We start from the raw sequence: 18852 nt of genomic DNA, 5'->3' as shown, positions 1-18852 counted from the left end.
GGTTTTTCCTCTTGAAGGACAAAGGAGTAAAAAGTCACTGAGACTGACAAAAGAAAAGGAGGGTCCTTCTGATACTGCTAGCAGACATACGGACAGGTTTATTTCAATTTAGATCAGGAAACCTCTCCTAATTCTCTTCAGCCCCAGAGTTTCCTAAGCAGGTAGACTCCAATAACAAACAGGATGGTCAAAATAAATTCTTTTTTCATTAGCATTGGATTCATCACAGGGAAGGGGGAAAAGCATACACCTCTTCATCCTTCCTCTCCCACATTTAATTAGTGTAAACTTTATCCACAGATGATGATGTGACTTTTCAGCCAAGACAGAAAGAAGGGGGATGGAAAAAGACCTTTAGAAGCATGGGGAAAAACAGACTTTCACAAGCTGTCTTCAGAAATGGCTGCAATGCAGGTTGCTGCCAAGTGTTGAAGCTCTAAAGAAGACAACACAGGTCTTGACAAATGAACTGCTACTACACCAGGGAAGGGAAAAGCCATGTGTTGTGTATGTGTATGGGCAGAGATGAATTTGTTAGGAGAGACAAAGAGACACAGAGAACTGCCTTGTGTAGAAGGAGTAGTAGAAAGGTAAATCACAACTTGCCTTGGGCCCCATGGAAGTTTGCTACAGGAATGCCCATGCTGATAGCAAGAATAGGGTATAGACTGTGATGTGAAATTGTACCTTTCCTCTTATCCAAAACCACACCTCAAAAACTAACATGAATTTTATACTTAGTTCTCCACCACCACAGCTTGTACTCAGCACTGAATAATATCCATCCAAACCCTTATGCCAAGGGGCACAGTCTCATTTCCCAGACTGTCAATGTCGAGCTGGTGCTCAAACTAGGGTAAGGAAAGAACATCCTTTGGTAGAGATCAAGTTATTATGGTGTAAGTCAATTCCTGGCAAATTCCCCTGGCTTCAAGCTTACACTAAGATGAATGTAGTTCAGTCCAATTTTTGGCTCTCCCCATAGCTCCCTTTGAAGGCTGCAGGGAGAATCATGTCTCTGCAAGAGAAATTATGGCAGACTGCATAGCTTCAGAGGAATACAAACATGATATACATTGTTTCAGGGTGTTTGGTTAAGTGTTAATCATCTGGATTTGGATGCCAGTCCCGATTATGAGAAATATGTAGTAAACAGAATCGTGCCATGTGATATGCAGGCTTAACCCTCTTCCTTGCTGGCAGCTGCATGTCAGCACAAAGCTGCAGTGGCAACAGCAAACCAGCCTCCACTAACCCACTGGCCTTTGTCCTCAGCTTGGTACTTGCTGCTGTCTCCTCTGAAGAGCCATATCCACACAACAGAAGGTTGCAGAAGGACGTATGCAATTTCTACCATAATCAGTCCCCTGGACAGCTGATGTTTGGTGATCTCCCCTGCTCTGACTCCAGCATATGGCTAGGCTATACTACATGCAGCTTCACAGGGAAAAGGGTATGGGTAATTAAGATGCTACAGTGAGAGGCTCAAGCTGATCCTGTCTGTGGCCCATGAAGAAATAATCCCACTTCCAAAATGCTGAATAAGCAGTGGGTGGGCTTGAAGGGCAAGGGTATAGTTGTTCCAACCCTTTCCTCAGCAAGCAATCAGGCAATTGTTACACACTACAGTAGGTACCAGCCATCACCCAGGGACACCACGGCTGCTGCACAAGCATCCAGCACAGGGCACCGCTTGCTGCGCTCCTGCTCCAACTACACTCAGACAGCTATGGCCACACAACCCTACATCAGCACCCACCACATACTGGGAAAAGAAAGTGACCTGAACCAGCAGGCTAGAAGACAGTAAGTAAAGAATTTCAGTCCTCTGCTCCCATAGGATTCTCTTCCCTTCCATGGGATTACATATGCTATTATCAAGGCACAGAGGACCTAACCTTTGCAAGACTCTTACTTCCTCTTATGCAGTCAGATGGCCACACAGCATTGTGCTTGTAAGGGAAATATTTTCTTCCTGCAGAAATCAGACAATCCAACTCAGAAAGAATTTTACAGATTAAATTTAACCCGATACATAAATAAGCCTAGCTACACTTATTAGTGGCCCAGGACCTCCTCACATGCTACCTCCTACATCCTATGCAGCATACTGGTACTGCCAGAGGAAGTTAGTCATTTCCACATTAGAAAGGCTCCCATGCCATGAGCAGCCAGCTCATTTCTGCATACAGGTAAGGTATTGTTAAGTGAATTGGAATTTATTTCTTCCCTTCTCAGCTGCCAAAACTGCTACGCCACTTGCACTGCTTAGAAGGCTACTCCAGCACTTTTTTCCCCTGATTTCCTGATGCTTAAGAACCCAACCCTGATAATTTACAGCCTGTCCCCAGCTTTTTGTGTGGTTTGTCTGTATTTAGGACTGCTGTAGGCTGAGGTCTACAAAGAAAAACTCAGAACAGAGCCCTGACACGTTCATGCTACTGACTTTGAACTACATTTGAAGCAACAGTTAGCAGAACAATAGATGTCCCCATGAACAGTGACAGGGCAGTAAAAGCAGATCAGAGCACTATGCATTACATAGGGGATAAAGAGCCGGGCACCCATCAGTGGAGCCACTACAGCAAAGCATCTCCCAGCTGACAGGGAACTCCCACTGCAGCAGCAACCAGCCCTGTGGCGTTAATCCAAAAAGGAAGCACCAGCTCCCAGGTATGAGGGGCCAACCCATAGCACAACAGTAGCACAATCCTGTTCCCCAAGCTCCCTACAGCAGCCTGACCACTCTTTAAATCAGACTACTGGTACCTGTTCATGGAAGAAGTCTGGTATTCTGTAGAGCAGCATGGCAGAATCTTCAGGTTTTGAGCTTTCAGACTTGGAGGGCTGAAGACTGCACTTGCTGAGCAGCTTTGTTGCCTCAAAGCTTCAGCAACTGGGTTCATGAGAGTTGTACTGAGCTCTGGCAATCTGTGCAGGGCCTAACATGAGGCAGTTAATGTTCCTGCACAGGCAACAGCAGCAGCTTCTCTCCCAGCTCAGCAGCTGCTGTGCAGTTCTTTGAGCCATCAAGTCAAGCCTGGGAAAGAGCTGGAGAGAGTCTAAGAAAAAATATTCTCTTGATGCTCCTTCACTGTGGAGAGCTGTCTAGGTTTAACTCTTCTTCCTCTTATTGTTTCGGTAAATTAATTTTAACACCAATCAAGATTTTTCATCTGGCTCACAGTTCATGCCCACAAGTAGTAAATGTGGGAGCAATGTAGAGGCTGTGCCTTGCAAAGGAGGGAACAAACAGCTGTTTCTCAGGCAGCTATGGCTAGTTCAGCGCACTTAACTCTGTCAAGCAGCAAGCACGGACTCTCTGCTTCCAACATGACTTACTTGTGTTGGGCAGATTTCCATTCCCTACCTCAAAACCCCTCCTCAATCTCAGACATCTTGCATTGCTAGAGGCGGGCAGGTTTTAAGCTGCATTCCTACCTATGGAGAGCTGGCTGACACTTCACTCTTTTCGAATGCAAACTAGAACTATTACCTGGACCAAGCTGCAAAAATTCAAGGAATTTGGGCAACGTTTAAATAAAGTGGGAAAGCATTGCTCTGCTTTCCAACATAGCAAAAGGTACTCAGAAGCCTGGAATAAAGTACAAACCTCCAGCTCCTTCAGCTGCCAGGAGCCAGGTCCCCACACCATTTGCTGCAGTTCCAAAGGGATTGATTTCATGACTAACACTGACCACTTCATTGACAAGTCACCATTTAAAGTGGGCAGTCCCACTCTGAACTTACCCTTTACTTCACCCACCCTGCTACCTCCTTCTCTCTACCTTAGGCTCAGCAGCGATCAACTCTGACCTGGCTGAAAACTCCCATTTCCACATCACATTCAGGTACTTATCATGAGTGCGTCCAACTGAGAAAAAGTGTCAGACAAGCACAGTCAGACTGGACTAAAGACTGAAACGGCATCTGGGCGAGTCTTGTCCCAAGTAAATGGATGAAGGGAGAACATTCAGCACTCGAATACGCCAAAGTTAAATAAATTAGGTGTGAAACAAGATTTTGGTGGGTATTTGGAATCATCAGGGACTGTAAATTTGAATATACTTTATGTCACCCTCTGGCAAATTCTCTAGAATTCTCTTTACAGACAGCAATTACACAATACATTTATTCACCCCTTTTGTAAGGCTGCAGAAGTAGAAAAGTTTACAAGCCAAAAAGCAGATAAGCACTATATAAACTACATTAAGAGCTCTAGAGTGCATTATCCTGAATATACATATGTGAAATATTTTGCCCACTAATATCTTCTTGGGAAAGCAAAGCAAGCAGCAAATGGCGGGTAAATTAGATCCCAGTTAGCTTCACGGAAACAAGCATGTCTAGTTAATATTTTTATTCTATTATCTTCTATTAAGATCAGAAGGGTGGTAGTTGTTCTGGGCACTGCAGCTTCATGACAATTAAGTACCCTTAAAAAACCGTGTTAAGAGTTCAAGAGAACGTGACCCACCAATCCACCACACAGGAAGGTCAGAGTGGAACAGAAACCTGAGTGAGCTTTGCAGATGCCTCACTGCCCATGACAGCATGAGGACAGTACTCATTCCCAGAGGCATGCTTACCCAAAGGACACCTCTTACTGTACACTTGTGTGCTGTGTACAGCACTGCTGAGGAACTGTGCTCTTTGCCTAGAGAGCTGCTCCTCTGGGTGGGCTGTGCACCCTGAATACACATCTTCAATTCCACAGCCTGACTGTGCCCAGTACAAGCACTCCTCTGCCTCAAGTCTCCCATCTGCTGCCCCAATCAGAAGCAGAGCAATGCTTGCTCAGGGGCTGCTGGAGCCCACTCCCAGTGGGGGGGTTTCCAAATAACCTCTGAAAGGACAGTGACACCACCAAAACAGTCTCTAAATGAAAGAGATAAAGGTAATTATTAAAATCTTACTAACAAAAAGTTTCAAAAGCTCTCTCCAGCAGCACATCATTTTGTTAATGTATCAAACCATGAAAGCCAGCAACTCACCTAAGCAGAACAGCAATCTTCAATCCAAAGCACATGAGATCACTGAACACAATGGCAGAATAAGATGGGAACACATTTCCCTTCCCAGCGCCTGTTAACGAAGGTGAGGCAAGAAAAGAAAGGAAGAAGAGGAGGAGGTAGAATTTGGGATAGGGATATATAGGTAGAAAAAGATATCAAGGAGTACTATAAGACTGTTTTAAACTCAAAGCAAAATTTAACAAAAAATAGTATGCTGTGATTTTATTCTCTGGTTACACCCACATCAGAAACACACTACCAAATATTGCTGTACTATCCTGGAAGAGTTGAAAGAGTGTGAAGAAAGGGATATATAACAGCAAATTTGTAGCGACATAATGAAAGCAAACATCTAAAGCTAAACATCACTGAAATACAGAAGAACCCCTTTGAGGTAGCCTACCACTAGACTCGGTCCTGAAGAGACACTTGGGAGCACCTAATCAGGGTGTGCTGACAGTGGCTGTACCAGCACCTAAAACCAACACGAAGTCAAACACATGGTGGTAGTATAGAAGAACATGGAACCGAAAATAATTTCTTTGAATCAAGTGCATTACCTGCAGGTATCACAAACAGAATGTACTGAAATCAGCACAAGTGGTTTTAAGGTAACATATAAAAGCAACAAAAATTAAGGTCAATTTAAAATCACTTATTTTCAGTGCTTGTCATCTTGCATCATCTGGTAACCTTGCTCACACATCAGAGTTCTGTGGTGCAAGCAGGCTTATAAACAGCAGAAACAAGGTCCCTTTCCCCAGTTACCCTGCAGGATACAAGCCCAGCAAGAAAGCACAGGAATATGCAGGCAGCTGCACAGGCAGAGTGCAAAGAAATAGGCAGACTCTGCTCAGGCCAGCAGGCAGAGATCTTGGCACATCACAGTGCCCACCACACAGATCTCTGGCCACTGGCACTCTAGGACTTCCTCCCCACCTTACTCACCACTCTGACCTGTATGGCAACAAGTACATTTTCAACCTTTCACACAGCTCTAGGACAAGTTAAGTATATAGACAGCAGTGATGAAGGCTGACAACATGAACAGGGTCCAAAGGTATAAGAACATCTCTTCCCTCCTAAGCTAAATCCAGAGCACATGGAAGAAATTCTCATCAGAAGTTCTTTTTCTCCATTTCACATGCCAGTGGCCATGGTGCAGACCTGCCTCTACTGCCCAGCACCACACAGGAATAAAGCTTGGAGACTGTACAACAATTGCTCAGGAGCAAAATAAAAACCCTGCAAGGGGAATGGGTTTTGGGTGAATGCGTTTTGTGTTATTTTGGGGGGAGAGGGGGGTTTGAGGGTGGAGGTAGTAGTTGTGTTTGTTTGGTTTGGGTTTTGCCGTTGGTTTTTTTTTTTTTAAATCCTCCTCCTTAGGCCAAGAAAGACTTTTCATTTTTCTGACCCCACCACAGGCCAAACATTTCCAATGAATAGCTGCCTCAGCTCTGAGTACAGCATGCCTGCCAGCTGGGCAATGAGGTATTTTACCACTGCACAACCTTTGCTTGCTGTACTTGCATGTAGTCACCCACCCTCACTCCTCATCCAGCAGGGCCCTCCATTTCAAAAGCTGCCCACACTTGATCCTCACCATGGCCCTCCTCCTTCCCAAGATGGAAGAGCTCAAGTTACAAGAGGCTTCATCTCAGGAGGTAAACATGAGGAACAAAGGCCAGAGACATGCTGACACTCCCCTCCTGTCAGGGAATAAAGGGAAGAGCCGGTGAAGCCCTCAGGAAAGCTGTCTCATTGCTCCCAAGAGAAGAAGTGGCTGAAGAATACAGCGAGGAATACATCTGCCTGGAAACCCTGCAGGAATGAATTTGCAGGGCCAGAAGCTAAAGCGCCTTGGCCTTGCCTGTCAAGTTAGTGCTTTGGCAGGTGGAGGGAGAGTGCAGGCCATTGGGACAGCAGCGTACCCTGACAGCAGGGAGACATGGCGCTTGCTGCGACAATGATTTAAAATTTGTATAAACCAAACAAACGTTAAAGTACTACAACATCACACCTTCAATGCCACCAACGCCACCATCTTCTGCTGCAGCTTGCAAAAAGAAGGCTCCTTTTTGACAGCAGATCATCACCCTGAGCTAGCACACCAGCTCACATCCATGGGGCTCCGAGGCTGTGGAAAGGCCACATGGTGCCCGCTGGGGCTTGGCACAAGAGGCAGTGTGGCAGCTGTGCCAGGCTTGCCCTGTGTACCCTGCACCCACCTCTGGGCCATCAGCAGTAACTAGCTCTCAGAGAACTGCAGGCAGAAGTTGTTCCAAGCTCTGCAATCAGAGAATATTCTGCTTCAAGTGCTTTAATTACTGTAAGCAGTTCACTAATTACAGTAGTAATGATTGGATTATGGCCAGTTAACAGCTTTAAAGAAACAAGCCATTATAGGAAGGGGAGAGAAATATTCCTTTGGGTTTAGGATAGAAACAGATTTCAGCAGTCCACCCTGTAGGAGGCTGTTAGTAGCTGGCTGGGTCAGACTATTTGCAACATGCTGCAACAGCAAGGAGCTGTGTAAAGTCTCACTAAATGGTATGTTGGCACATGGAAATTATCAGTGTTGGAGGAGGTGTGTTTGCAGGAACAGAAGACCTTCTGCTAATGCGCTGATCCCATGTCCTCCAACACCTCTCCATGACAGGACCCAAAAGACATGATGCAGGCAGGTGTGTGCATGCTAAATTACTGACATGGTATCATGCCTCAGATGCTTTGTTTCAGCATGCAAGTCATGAATACAGGCCTTCCAGAAAGTCTTAGGAGAGACCTGATAGCTTGAACCAAACGGCTAAATGCAACCACTCACACTACCAAAAGCCAAAGGCACTCACCAAAAAGAACAGAAATTTTTTTTCACTAGCACTTGTTGCCAGCATTGGGAGGACCAGAAAACCATACAGGAAATGGGCAGGGAGGTTCCCTCCACACCTGACACCTACACGTCCTCACTCCTTCACAGTCTAACTACAGACCAGTCTGCAGAAAAAGCAACTGGACCAATGGATCTCTGCAAGAAGTCCTATCCCAATGGAGACTGCAACAAGAAGGACTGCCAGCTCTGGAAGATGAAGTTTTTTGTGGCCACGCCTTTTCTGAGGAAGGCAAGAAAACTCCCAGATATGAGTATGGCAAGATTTACAGATACACAGCCTCCCCACCTTGAAGGGCACCTTCTACAAAAGAGGAAAGCAATATCCTACTTTACAGAAAAAAATCCCCAGTGTGTTGAAACTACAATAAAGGCAACAATCCTCATTCACAGGTGACTACCCTGATCGTAGCCAGCAGAATGCCATGGTCCTGTGGGTCAGTAGCTCTTCCTAACCAAGAAAAGCCAATCCCTTGCACCACAGCCGGCCACTTTACATCTCTACCTGCCCTAGGAAAAGCAAGTCTCTGTACCTCTTGCCAGCCCTTGGTAGTAACACACAAACATTGTACCTCCTTACACAAGCTCTTCAGTTGTTCCCCTTGCCCCCACCTCAGCAGTATCTTGCTCTGCTTGGTCTCCTTGTCCTCTTTTCCCTTCAGAGGTCTTCAGCTGAGGCCTGGCAGAAACTGAGCTTGGTATCGCAGGCTGGAGGGCAAGGATTTCTGGCAAGAGAAAACCAGTGGATCTGGGCATCTTGCCCAGAGTGAGTTCACACTTGGCTCACCACAGCTGGAAATAGTCTCATCTTTGGCCAGAGTTCCCCAGCAGCCCAACAAAACCCTTGGGAAACAGCAAGTTTGCACATGCTGACCATTTTGAAACAGACTGAAACACTGGTGCTCATGACTGTACTACAGCACTGCACCCAGCCAGCCTTGTCTGCACAGTGCAGCCGCCTGCAAGTGCCACTCCCAAGGGGTGCCTGATGAGCAAGCACCGACGAAGCACAGGGTCTCTCCCTTTGTGTGCAGAACCAGGTGGGGCCAAGACCAACGCTTCCTTTGGAGATGCTCCCCTTGGATAGCAATACTGCAAGCAGGGGTACAGGGGCAGGCAGAGGCTTGAACAAACATACCCCCAACGCTCCTCTTACCACCAAATGCTTGCACCTGGGCTACTGCTCTCCCCTACTTCATATGAGGGAGATGCCCACATCTCCCAAACCAGCTAACACACATGGGAAACTTACCCAGAAGCATAAATATGCTTAAAATTTTGGAATCAATTTTGGCTGCAGTCAAAGTTTTCCTTAGGAAATTAGGTATTCTCCACTGCAATGAAGCCTGGCATAGATATGGTCTAAACAGCTTTAAAGAGCCTCCTTTTTTTGGCACTGTTTAGCAGTTTAGAAATTAGCTTGCTTTTTTTTCAACCATGGAGTCACTTTTTACAGTTTTCTTGGGGATAATACATTTAAGTAACAGAACTAACTTACCATGTAGGTACTTGTGTAATCATGTTACTACTGAAGGGTAGATTTAAATAAAGTGTGTGAGGGGGATTACAGGTAAGTAAGTACTTGAGTAGCAAGAGAAACTTGGTTGCTGCAGAGCCAAGGAATCTGGCCAGGAAACAGGGCTCTAGGACGTACACATCATTTTCCATGATGAAGAAAAGAGCACTCAGCTGGGATGCAGAGACCATACATGGTTCTCTCACATCTCTCAGAGGCCTTTATGGGCTAGCTCTTGCAGGGAAGATTTAACAGCACAACTTCCATTTACAGCAGCAGTGAAGTTCAAATGCTTAGCATCATAATATGCTGCAGTGAGAAGTAGCAAATGCCCCGGCTGCCTGATCCAAAGGACATGGAAAGCAGAAGTCCCTCCTCTACTGCCAACTGGCCTTGGTTCAGCACCTCTATAGGACATGAGAGTCATCCTCAGCATTATAAAAGGAAACATCAGTATTCTGTGTGAAATTTCTCCAGCCACCCACTGTGTTCATGGAAGGATCAGAGCAAACCAGTTGCACATTCACACTATGCTGTGAGACACATACCAGATTTCACAAGGGTCCCTCTGAAAAATGAGGGCCATGCATAGGACACATGAGCAGAGCCCACCTGTGCTGTCCTGAAGGGCAGGCCCTACCCTGCAGCAGTGCACAGTCAGTGCCAAATCAAGTAGACTGACAAAGAAGCAATCAGCTGATCCACCAAGTCATTCCTTCCTTCCCACTGACCACATAAGCAATCTAGGAGGTTGTGGGAAAAGTTTCTGCTTAAGAAGCCTGCCCTGCAGCCTTACCTGTCTATGAACTATCCATACTGGTGCTCCCAGTAGCCCTGGATTGCTGGTATTCAGAGACCTGCTTGAAACCACTCCAATCTGACTGACAGACAGGTGATACAGAGACACGTGTTAGTGGTGCTCGCAGCAGTGACTGTAGCCAAGACACAGTCTTTTCACTTGCCAACATTTCCCACCGTAGCTCTGATACAACAGAAAAATTACAGGTTTGCTGCCATTTCTCACACCACAGAGTTGAACACATTTCCAGTCTACATAGTTAGAATAACAAATCAAAGGCTCATCTAGATGAAAGACCAAAATCCCCCCTGTTTATGCATGCATACCCCAGCCCTGCCAATGGGAGCTGTTTCAGAACACTAGGGGTTGAGAATGTCTCTGCAGAGTCTCATTCATATTGTAGTGCTTCAAAGCAGCCACAGATTTGGAGCAAAGAGAGGGCAATGGCAGGTAAAAGCATGAAGACAGCAAGCTGCAGTACATAAGAGAGTTGGCTCTTAAAGGCCTGACCCAGCCCTTACCAGTAAGATACACTCACTGCCAGCAGAACAGCAAAGACACAATGACACAATGAAACCAGCATGGGAAAAAAATGGTTCTCCTTCAGCGCCTAATAGGGATCCAAGAGGTTAAACTGGCACCAGGCCACACCACATCCTATGACCAAGTTCTGCTCTCATACAGTACGGGAATGAGAGCAGGGAAGGCAATGGCAGGAAGGGAACTGGAAGTAATTTAATTAATCATATTATTAATTAATTTTAATTAATCATATTAATGCCTTTGTCTGCCTAAGCATTTTTTTTGGATTGTCCCAAGAAGTCCCCAGTTCCGTCTCAGGGATCTGAGTGACTATTGCGAACCTGTATGTCAGTCTCATGTGCCGAGGTCAAAAAGAAGTGGTGGGTGGTTCTACAGACTTCAATGGAAGGCTTTTCTGGCACATAATACCAGACAGACAGTACCACTGCTGCTGACAAGTCTATCTCACCACTCTTCACCAACTCATGCCCACAGATTCAATCTCCTGAGTAACAACGCTTCAGCCCCAAAACCTCAGAGTAAGAGCAAACTGTATGCCTCTGTGAAGAAAAGGTGACTGCCTTTCCTGCTGAGGTTGTTTTTCCCACCCTGGCTGCTGTCAAGCATATTGCACCTGCTTTTTCCCCCTTCAGACACAGGCATATATTGCCTTGATGGGTAACAGGGTTTTACATTGCTACAGATTTGTAGAAGTCATGCTAAGCACATTCCTTATGATAACCATCATGATTCCAACAGTCTCACATGGCAAGAAATCAGTTTTATATTCTCATATAGAAGAAGAGCAAACTGTTGCATAGTTTTCTGTCCTCCACAAACACCATTTCTTAGACTGTACAAAACACCTCTAAAAATCACAGCAGCACATCCCAGCAGGCCCCTGGGGCTGACACAACACAGTAAAGTGAGACCAGTCCATTTTACGTCATATTTCTGCAGCTTCCCAATGGTTCCCTAGACAGTTCTCCCGCCTTTTTTCTACACTGACTGCTTTCTGCACCTCATTGTCAGAAAGAGCACAGCCATTCTCCAATAGCGTAAGCGCACCCCAGAGAACAGTCTAAGTGTCAGGCATAACAGTGATAATCCACAGCCAGACAGAAAATACTCTCAGTCCTTCCCCAGCACAGCCATGCACGTTTTCACCATTTCTGTCACTGCTGTTTGTGCCAACCTTAAGAAGTCCAGGTCGATGTTCTTAGTGGACTCCAGTGAGTCGGCACAGAAAAGCACACAGGCTGTTCTGGCTGGGGGGGCCACCTGAACCCTGCTCCTCCTCCACTTGTCAGTGCATGAGAGCTGCACCTCTCACAGAGCACCCATGACAAGAGCAAAGTGCCTACAGCAGGAGCAGCTGGCATCTCAGGGCTAGGAAGAAAGGGGACCATTCACTGGATTGCCACTGTAACATACACGGTTTCTAAAAGTGTGATTCCAGTGTTCATGAACACTTTTACTGAACACATTTACTGTCCCACATTCTGAGTTACCACCCAGTTATACTTGAATTATACAAAGACAGTACCATCTCATACAAAAGCATGTGCTTCCAAGGGGACAGGAAGGGACAAGTTCTCTCCTGATACACAATAAAACTGGTTTCCAAGCAGCTTCTACTTAAGGATGCCTAAAGTAGCATGCCACATGCCCCAAGCTTTGAGTACTGCAAGCAGTCAGGACAGAAAACAATGTTATTCTCTCTAGCCTTTGCACTCAGTGCACTGAAAAAATGTCACTACTAAATCACATGCACAAGAATTTAAACTGGTTGCCTGAAGCAGTCAGCAAGAAATTCCCCAGACAGACATACTTTACATCACTGGGCTGGTAGCTGGATGCCTTTGAGGTGTTTCAAGCTTCCCTAGACGACTGGAAGGATAAGTTCAGTACAGATTGGTGAGTACCATGTTCTCATAAATTGATCCTTGGGATCTGTTACAGACTCCCCCTGAAAGAATCTGCAGTCTCCTTTTTAACCTATGCCTGCTTTCTCCTTAGACTTGCCCCTTACACAGGATTCTGAATAGGAGGGTAAGTCACAGCAAAACACACATGCCTCATTCATCATCCACCATGACGCTACAATGAATAATAATGTTCTTGTTAAAAAAACCAAACACGCACATCCCGATGAAACCTGCTCAGTATGAGGTAGCTCCCACACTCAAGGACAAATAACTGATCTACAAAGCCAGGTATTTTCAGAGTTCCCTACAGCAACTTTTGAGTTCAATGTTTTGAAAAGCAAGTATCTGGCAACAGGTTACCTATGTTAAACAACAAAAGGTTGATCTGGAAGACAGGAGATACCTGGTGACCTATATTGCCTGCCTGCAAAAGAGCAGCTGAGCAAGCATCCTTACAAATTTCACCATTCTGCTGCTGTATCAACACTGGTCAGTGTGAAATAAAGCACATAGGATACTCAGATGCATCAGGGCCACCTTCTTGCAGCACACCCACACTGTGAAGAGTACTGTGCAGTGTCACAGAAGGAGCAAAGCAACCCAGTGCAGTGCATTCATCAACAATGCACGTTTATTTACCTTATGGCTGAATCTATGATGGCACTGAAAGAAATGTTAGCAAACTTCTGTTTAGGAATGGTAACTGACCTTTTTGTGGGTCCACAGCAGCTACCACAACAGTAACTTTCTGGAAGTCTAGATACCTTTCTCAGAATAGACCCTATCTGAACAAGAGAACACTCAATCCAAATGCAAAGGAATCTGATTGTGGCTTTTGCATTTTGTCAAGAGATAATAGTCACACTCATACCACCTGACCAGAACATGCTTACCAGCAGGCTTGGAGGTGGGGTGTTTCCATGATGGCCCTATTTAATGGGTGCTTTCTGTCATTAACAACCCCACCTCAGAGAAGTGATTAGAACAGCAAAATTCAAATCGTAAGAGCAGTAAGGCCTGCAGGATGCAGACACGGTAGGGCCATGAGACGTGTGGCTTTTATTCTTACCCTTGTATTTATGTGTATCTTCACATGCAGAACACGGCACAGAGTACTGAGAGAGGTTTAAGGAGATTTGGGTTTCTAACAGGAAAATTTCTGTAAGTTCATGAACAATTGTACTTAGTAAGCACTTCCTTGCAGAAAAGGTGCTACTGAAGTCTGTGCTATCACTGCTTCTGCAGCACCATAAATCTGACCAGTCCAGTTCTCTAAGCCAGAGATATCATTTACTGCCACATTGTCAGAGATGCCAACATGGCAAGGAAGAGCAGCAGTGGATAAAGCACAAGATACATTAATTTAATCTGATTTTTTTCACATTTTTTACATTTTTTTATTTTTTTAAATAAAGACAAACAATATTATCACTCCTTAGAGCATTAAAGTTGCATATGGCTATATTCTACACAGTGCAAATGAACACTGCCTCCTACTCCTAAGAAAGCAGTTGTAAGGTCAAAAAACAATTTGGCATTTAAAGTTTCCCTGCCAGCTCTACAGCGGAGAGTTGCTTCAGGCCAGATTTTAAAATAAACCTGAATGAGCTGTACCTTGAGCAACGAGCTCATTAAACGAGAATGGCCCATATGAGAGCCTGCTGTATGCAAGATCTGAAGGCTGATCCCTACCAGCACCCCCCAAATAAACCCAACTTCACCCCAGTGTTATTCCTGACGCTAAGGAGACACGGGCCAGAGATTGTCCTTCTCACCATCACCCTTCACCTCATCTTTGAAGATAAGCCAGGCATGCTGAACACCAACTGGCTCACCTAGTCCCTCACACCCAACCCAGCTGCTTCACCAGCCCACCAGGAATAGTCTGAATGCTGCAGCTGGTAATTTGTCATCAGGAGGTAGAAATGACCTTGTGGGCACAAGTGGCAATCTCTTGGCCACTAAAAACCCACGTATGTACTTTTTACTAGGCAAGCTTGTCTATCTTGACAGCTAGGTGAGTCCATTGCAATGGCTTTCAGCAAGTTTTGCTCTGCAAATCTGGGAAACTGCAGGATCAATCTTGTTATGCCTTGGCTAGTACTACTTTGAAGCTTGACTCCAGACAGGAAAGAAGAGAAGGCAGAGGGGACAAAAAGGTTGTTAGAAGAAACTACTGAGATGAGTTCAACAGTTCAAACTACTAAGATGCAGTTCAAAGGAGAAAGTATTTTAATCCCCAGAACAGACCCCCTGCTCCTGCACAAAACATTGTGCAGAGGCTTCTATCAGGTGAAAAGTAGCTGAATTTGTTCTGCACGGGTTTTTTTTGCTACTTAAGAATAGCAATGCTGTGACGAGCTCTTTTAAACCTCTTAGAGAGACACTTTACTGATAGACATGAAAAACTGGCTTCACATGGAAAGCTGCTTTCCTCCCAGGAACTGTCACTTTATCCCTACACTGTAAAACAGCAGCTCCACAGGAAGGGGCAGGCAGGAAGAGGTGTGAAACCAGTGCTTCTCCTCTGTAGCATATACAAAAGGCCAACTTTCACCCTCCAAATATGAAATTAATTCTGCAATTTGCTTATTTACCCATTTCAAAGCACCATTCCAGACAGCAAAGATGTAACATTTGCCTCCACACAGGTAGGAAACCTGCAAACCAGCTCCCAGAAGCTCAGCAAACTTGTCTTTATAATGCTCCTGTAGAAGACATTACTAAAAGTCAGTAGATCTTCCCACTTCTGGTGTCTGCTGTGAGTTCTGCTGTGCCCATGCAGCCAGGAGAAGGGGAGCTGGACTTAATTCATATTTGAGTAACATTACTAGATTGCTTGCTTCCCAAGTCTCAATTAGTCCCAGCTGCACAAAGCCTGGCAGGACAGCAATGTGGCACAGCTATCCACAGCCTACAGAGCCTTACTGAGCCAGGACATGAGGGGCTGGGGTGGAAACAGCTGGCAAGACACAGACACTTCTTACATAGACATTTGCTCGCTGCATTTCTGGCCGTGGCACCACTTTAGACATGCTACCCTTGCTCCCAGAGAGGGCCCAAGATGCAAAGTTTCAAGTCTGCCTCACCAGCTGGCCTCAGTGTTATAAATAATAATAATGACAATAATTCAGTAGTACTTAAATCAGACTTAGGTGAAGAAAAACCTAAACATGTGAGTCAGCAAGAGAAGACTGAGCCTGAAAAGAATCTACAGGAATATTTGGTTGGTATGAATCTCTCCTGTTCATCTCAGTAAGCTATTAACTAACATGTACTGTACTGAACATTTAACTTTAATTACTGCAGTGATTTCATTTCACAGGTAAGAAGGACTGACAGTTTTACCTCACCACACTTTGCAGGTTTTTGACTGGTAGACATTGTTACCTCCTTACATCTGAAGGAAGCAAGCCCCAAGACCCCAGCAGGGCTTTTGGTCACATTCAGACCCCCAGCAGAAGAGAAAGACTGTCTCTCAATATATGCACAGCCTGCCCGGGCTGGGGTCCAATCACCAATCCCTTGGAGGGGAGGGATACGGGCTGCAACTGGAAAGAGCCATCACTTCCAGACCTGATCCTCCTAACTACAGACACCAGAGGGGTGGATCACCATAAAACTTTGAGCTTGCACCCACTGCACAAGGGAACAGCTTCAGCTGCCCATCAGCACAAAGAGAAACAACAAAGTGATCCCACCACCAGTGACACATTTAACTACATAGAGTCCTCCAGTCCAGCAAGCTGGACAGTAACTCTCACCACATCAAATTCAACTGGTAAGTGTTGACCAGAACAAGAAGTTGGCTTTCATTCCTTAAAACTCCCTCTTGGCTTCTTCCCTCTGGACAAGTAACCCACGTTAACAGAACAGCTCTCTGTCACCCTCTTGTGATACGACCAAGAGGACTTAAAATCTCCTGGAAGGAGGCAATACTTCCTTTACAAGTACAAAAGAGCATGTACATTTACAGCATGTACAACAACCTTCGGCTTAAGTCTTCTGTGGAGTCCAAAGGTTCCACTCCTGCTTCTGACAACCAAATCAGTGTCCCCCTACATATAAAATATTTTACCTCTGCACCATAAAAGGCAAAAAAACCCACAGCATGATAATCATTTCCCTTCACAGCCTGTCAGCAAGGCTGGCGATCTTGCTCTGGGCCCCAAGAGCTGTTTCTAGATGTTTTGGCCAGATACAGGCATAGGACTGGAAATAGAGATTGCAGCCAGGCAGATCTTTTGAAAAGGAAGACACTTCACTCCTCAAAGGAATAGAGCTCTGACTTCCAATAAGCCATCCAGCACTCACAGCCCAGACCAAGACTGCATTCCTCGCTTTTCCTTTGCTGAAATATAACCTCACACGCTATCAACTCTTCCTCCAGTAAATGCCCTTGTTTGTATACTTTAGTTCTCATGCTGTCTACTCTCAGCACTCAAGTCCCTGAACAAGGAAATCACCGATAGCAGCTCTATAGCTATCACCTTCAATTAACTCATCAGACTGCAGGGGAAAAACTTCTCAGTGGCACCATTTCAGACAGCTCTGAACAGGAAAACCTGAAAACCTTTGATCTGGAAGTGGAGGAGGGGAAGAGGAGAAGGGTTAAAGAGGAATAATCATCTTCTCTCTGTTGTGCTCTCCCTTCCCAACTGCTCCCAGCTTTCTACAGAAAGCCCCACACCTCAGGCTACGTTACATATGTTAATATATCATTTGTGCATAAAAAAGCAGTATCATCCCCCCTCTCATGGAAGGTCTGGGATTCTTCTGTCCGCTCACAGGAAGGGGAGAGCAAGGCACGATCCAAAACACGAGCCCTAAGAGAATGAGTGACTGGCTGCGAAGTCCGTGGGAGCCTGCTGCACCCCGAAGTGCCCCTGCCATGCCAGCATGAGTGGTGTTCCAAATTCTGCTTTACTGTTGTCTGATGGAGTGACTAAAACGGAAATGTTTCGGGGATTAGGATTCCTGAGTGATCTAATACAGGATGCTTTTGGTTTAAAGGAGGAGAGAAAAAAAAAATATAAGTAGCGAGCGGCGAGGCTGAAGCTCCTCCTGAGCTCCCCTCCCCACCGCCACCCTTTCGGTTTAAAAAAGGGCCGAATGTTACCATTTTTGGACATGAGCTCCGCGCAAGCCCTGCCCTAAACCACACCATTCAAACCAGAAGCCAGTTACTGTCCCGCCGCCGGGGCCGGAGCACGGGCGGCGGCGGGGGTGCGGGGGGAGATGCGGAGGGGCCCCGCCACCGCCCGCCGGCGTCCTCGCTCCGCCCGGCCGCACCTGCGGGCAGGGAGCCGGTGACCCGGCCGACATCTGTTGCTGCGGGGGGACCCGCCGCGGCACCTCCCTCGCTCCCTCCCAGCCCCGCCATCACCTGCCCGCCCCGCCCGCCCCCGCGTCCCCGCCGCCTCGCCCCGCCACGCCGCGCCGCGCAGCGCCAGCCCCCGGCCGGGCGAGCACTGGCCCCGCCGCAGCGGTGGAGGGGGCGGCGGGGCCGGGTCCCGGCAGCCCCACAGGATGTATGCCAGGGGAGAGGACGGGGGTGCGCCCACCTTCCTCTGCTGCTTCTCCCAGGCTGGGTCGAGGAGCAGGTCCCGGTCCCAGTCCTCCTCCGGCTGCATGTAGTCATTGGTCTGCTGCGGGTCGTAGTGATCCATGGCTGTGGCCGCTGCGTCCCGTCCCGTCGCGTCGCGTCCCGCCGGTGCCGCTGCCCGCTGTGCCCGTCCCGGCCCCGCGGCCGCTCAGCCCGAGCGCGCGGCGGCGGCGCCCGCTCCCACCTCTCTGCCTCGGCCGCGCGCAGCGCCGCGGGGGCGGGACGCCCCGCCCACCGCCCGCCTCCGCGCCCCTCATTGGCCGCGATCCGCGCGGCCGAGCCCCGGCCCCCGAGAGAGAGCCCTTCTCTCATTGGTCTTCACGCGTGTCCGTCACAGGGTCTGTGTGCCGTGATAGGCGGCTTGACCTACTCGCGGACCCGCCCGACACCTCCCCGGCGAGGGGCGGAGGCCGCGGGCGGGTGCGCTGGGCCCGTGTCGGGCCGTGCTGGGCCGTGCCGTTCTATTCCATTGATGTGGGCAAACCCCGCGCCGCTGTGGGGGCATTTGTCATTCAAGGGCTCCGCGGCTGGATGGGACGCGGGAGCCCAGGAGCGTGTAGTGGGCGCGTCCTCACGAGCG

At 47.2% G+C, this 18852-nt stretch overlaps 1 protein-coding gene across 6 annotated transcripts in view; it reads right to left on the bottom strand.

The window, feature by feature from the left end:
- The window catches only part of ACTN1 (actinin alpha 1), an 85717-nt gene extending 67279 nt beyond the window's left edge, over positions 1-18438 (bottom strand). For 3 of the 6 annotated variants that reach the window (XM_088058445.1, XM_088058443.1, XM_088058442.1), the window contains exon 1: positions 18232-18437. In XM_088058445.1, coding sequence (XP_087914571.1) covers positions 18232-18336 — 105 coding nt within the window. In that variant the 5' untranslated portion in view covers positions 18337-18437. Of the gene's footprint in view, positions 1-18231 lie in introns of all 6 variants that reach the window. The other 3 variants (XM_088058446.1, XM_088058444.1, XM_088058441.1) reach the window with 2 other exon arrangements.
- Positions 18439-18852: the final 414 nt, after the last annotated feature.

Source organism: Pseudopodoces humilis, chromosome 7 (genome assembly GCF_049639895.1).
Source record: "Pseudopodoces humilis isolate 2021_Gansu_Grassland_sample_001 chromosome 7, ASM4963989v1, whole genome shotgun sequence".
NCBI classification, from domain to species: domain Eukaryota; kingdom Metazoa; phylum Chordata; class Aves; order Passeriformes; family Paridae; genus Pseudopodoces; species Pseudopodoces humilis.
The sequence above is the reverse complement of the archived record's forward strand: the minus strand, read 5'-3'. Positions and strand labels throughout refer to the sequence as shown.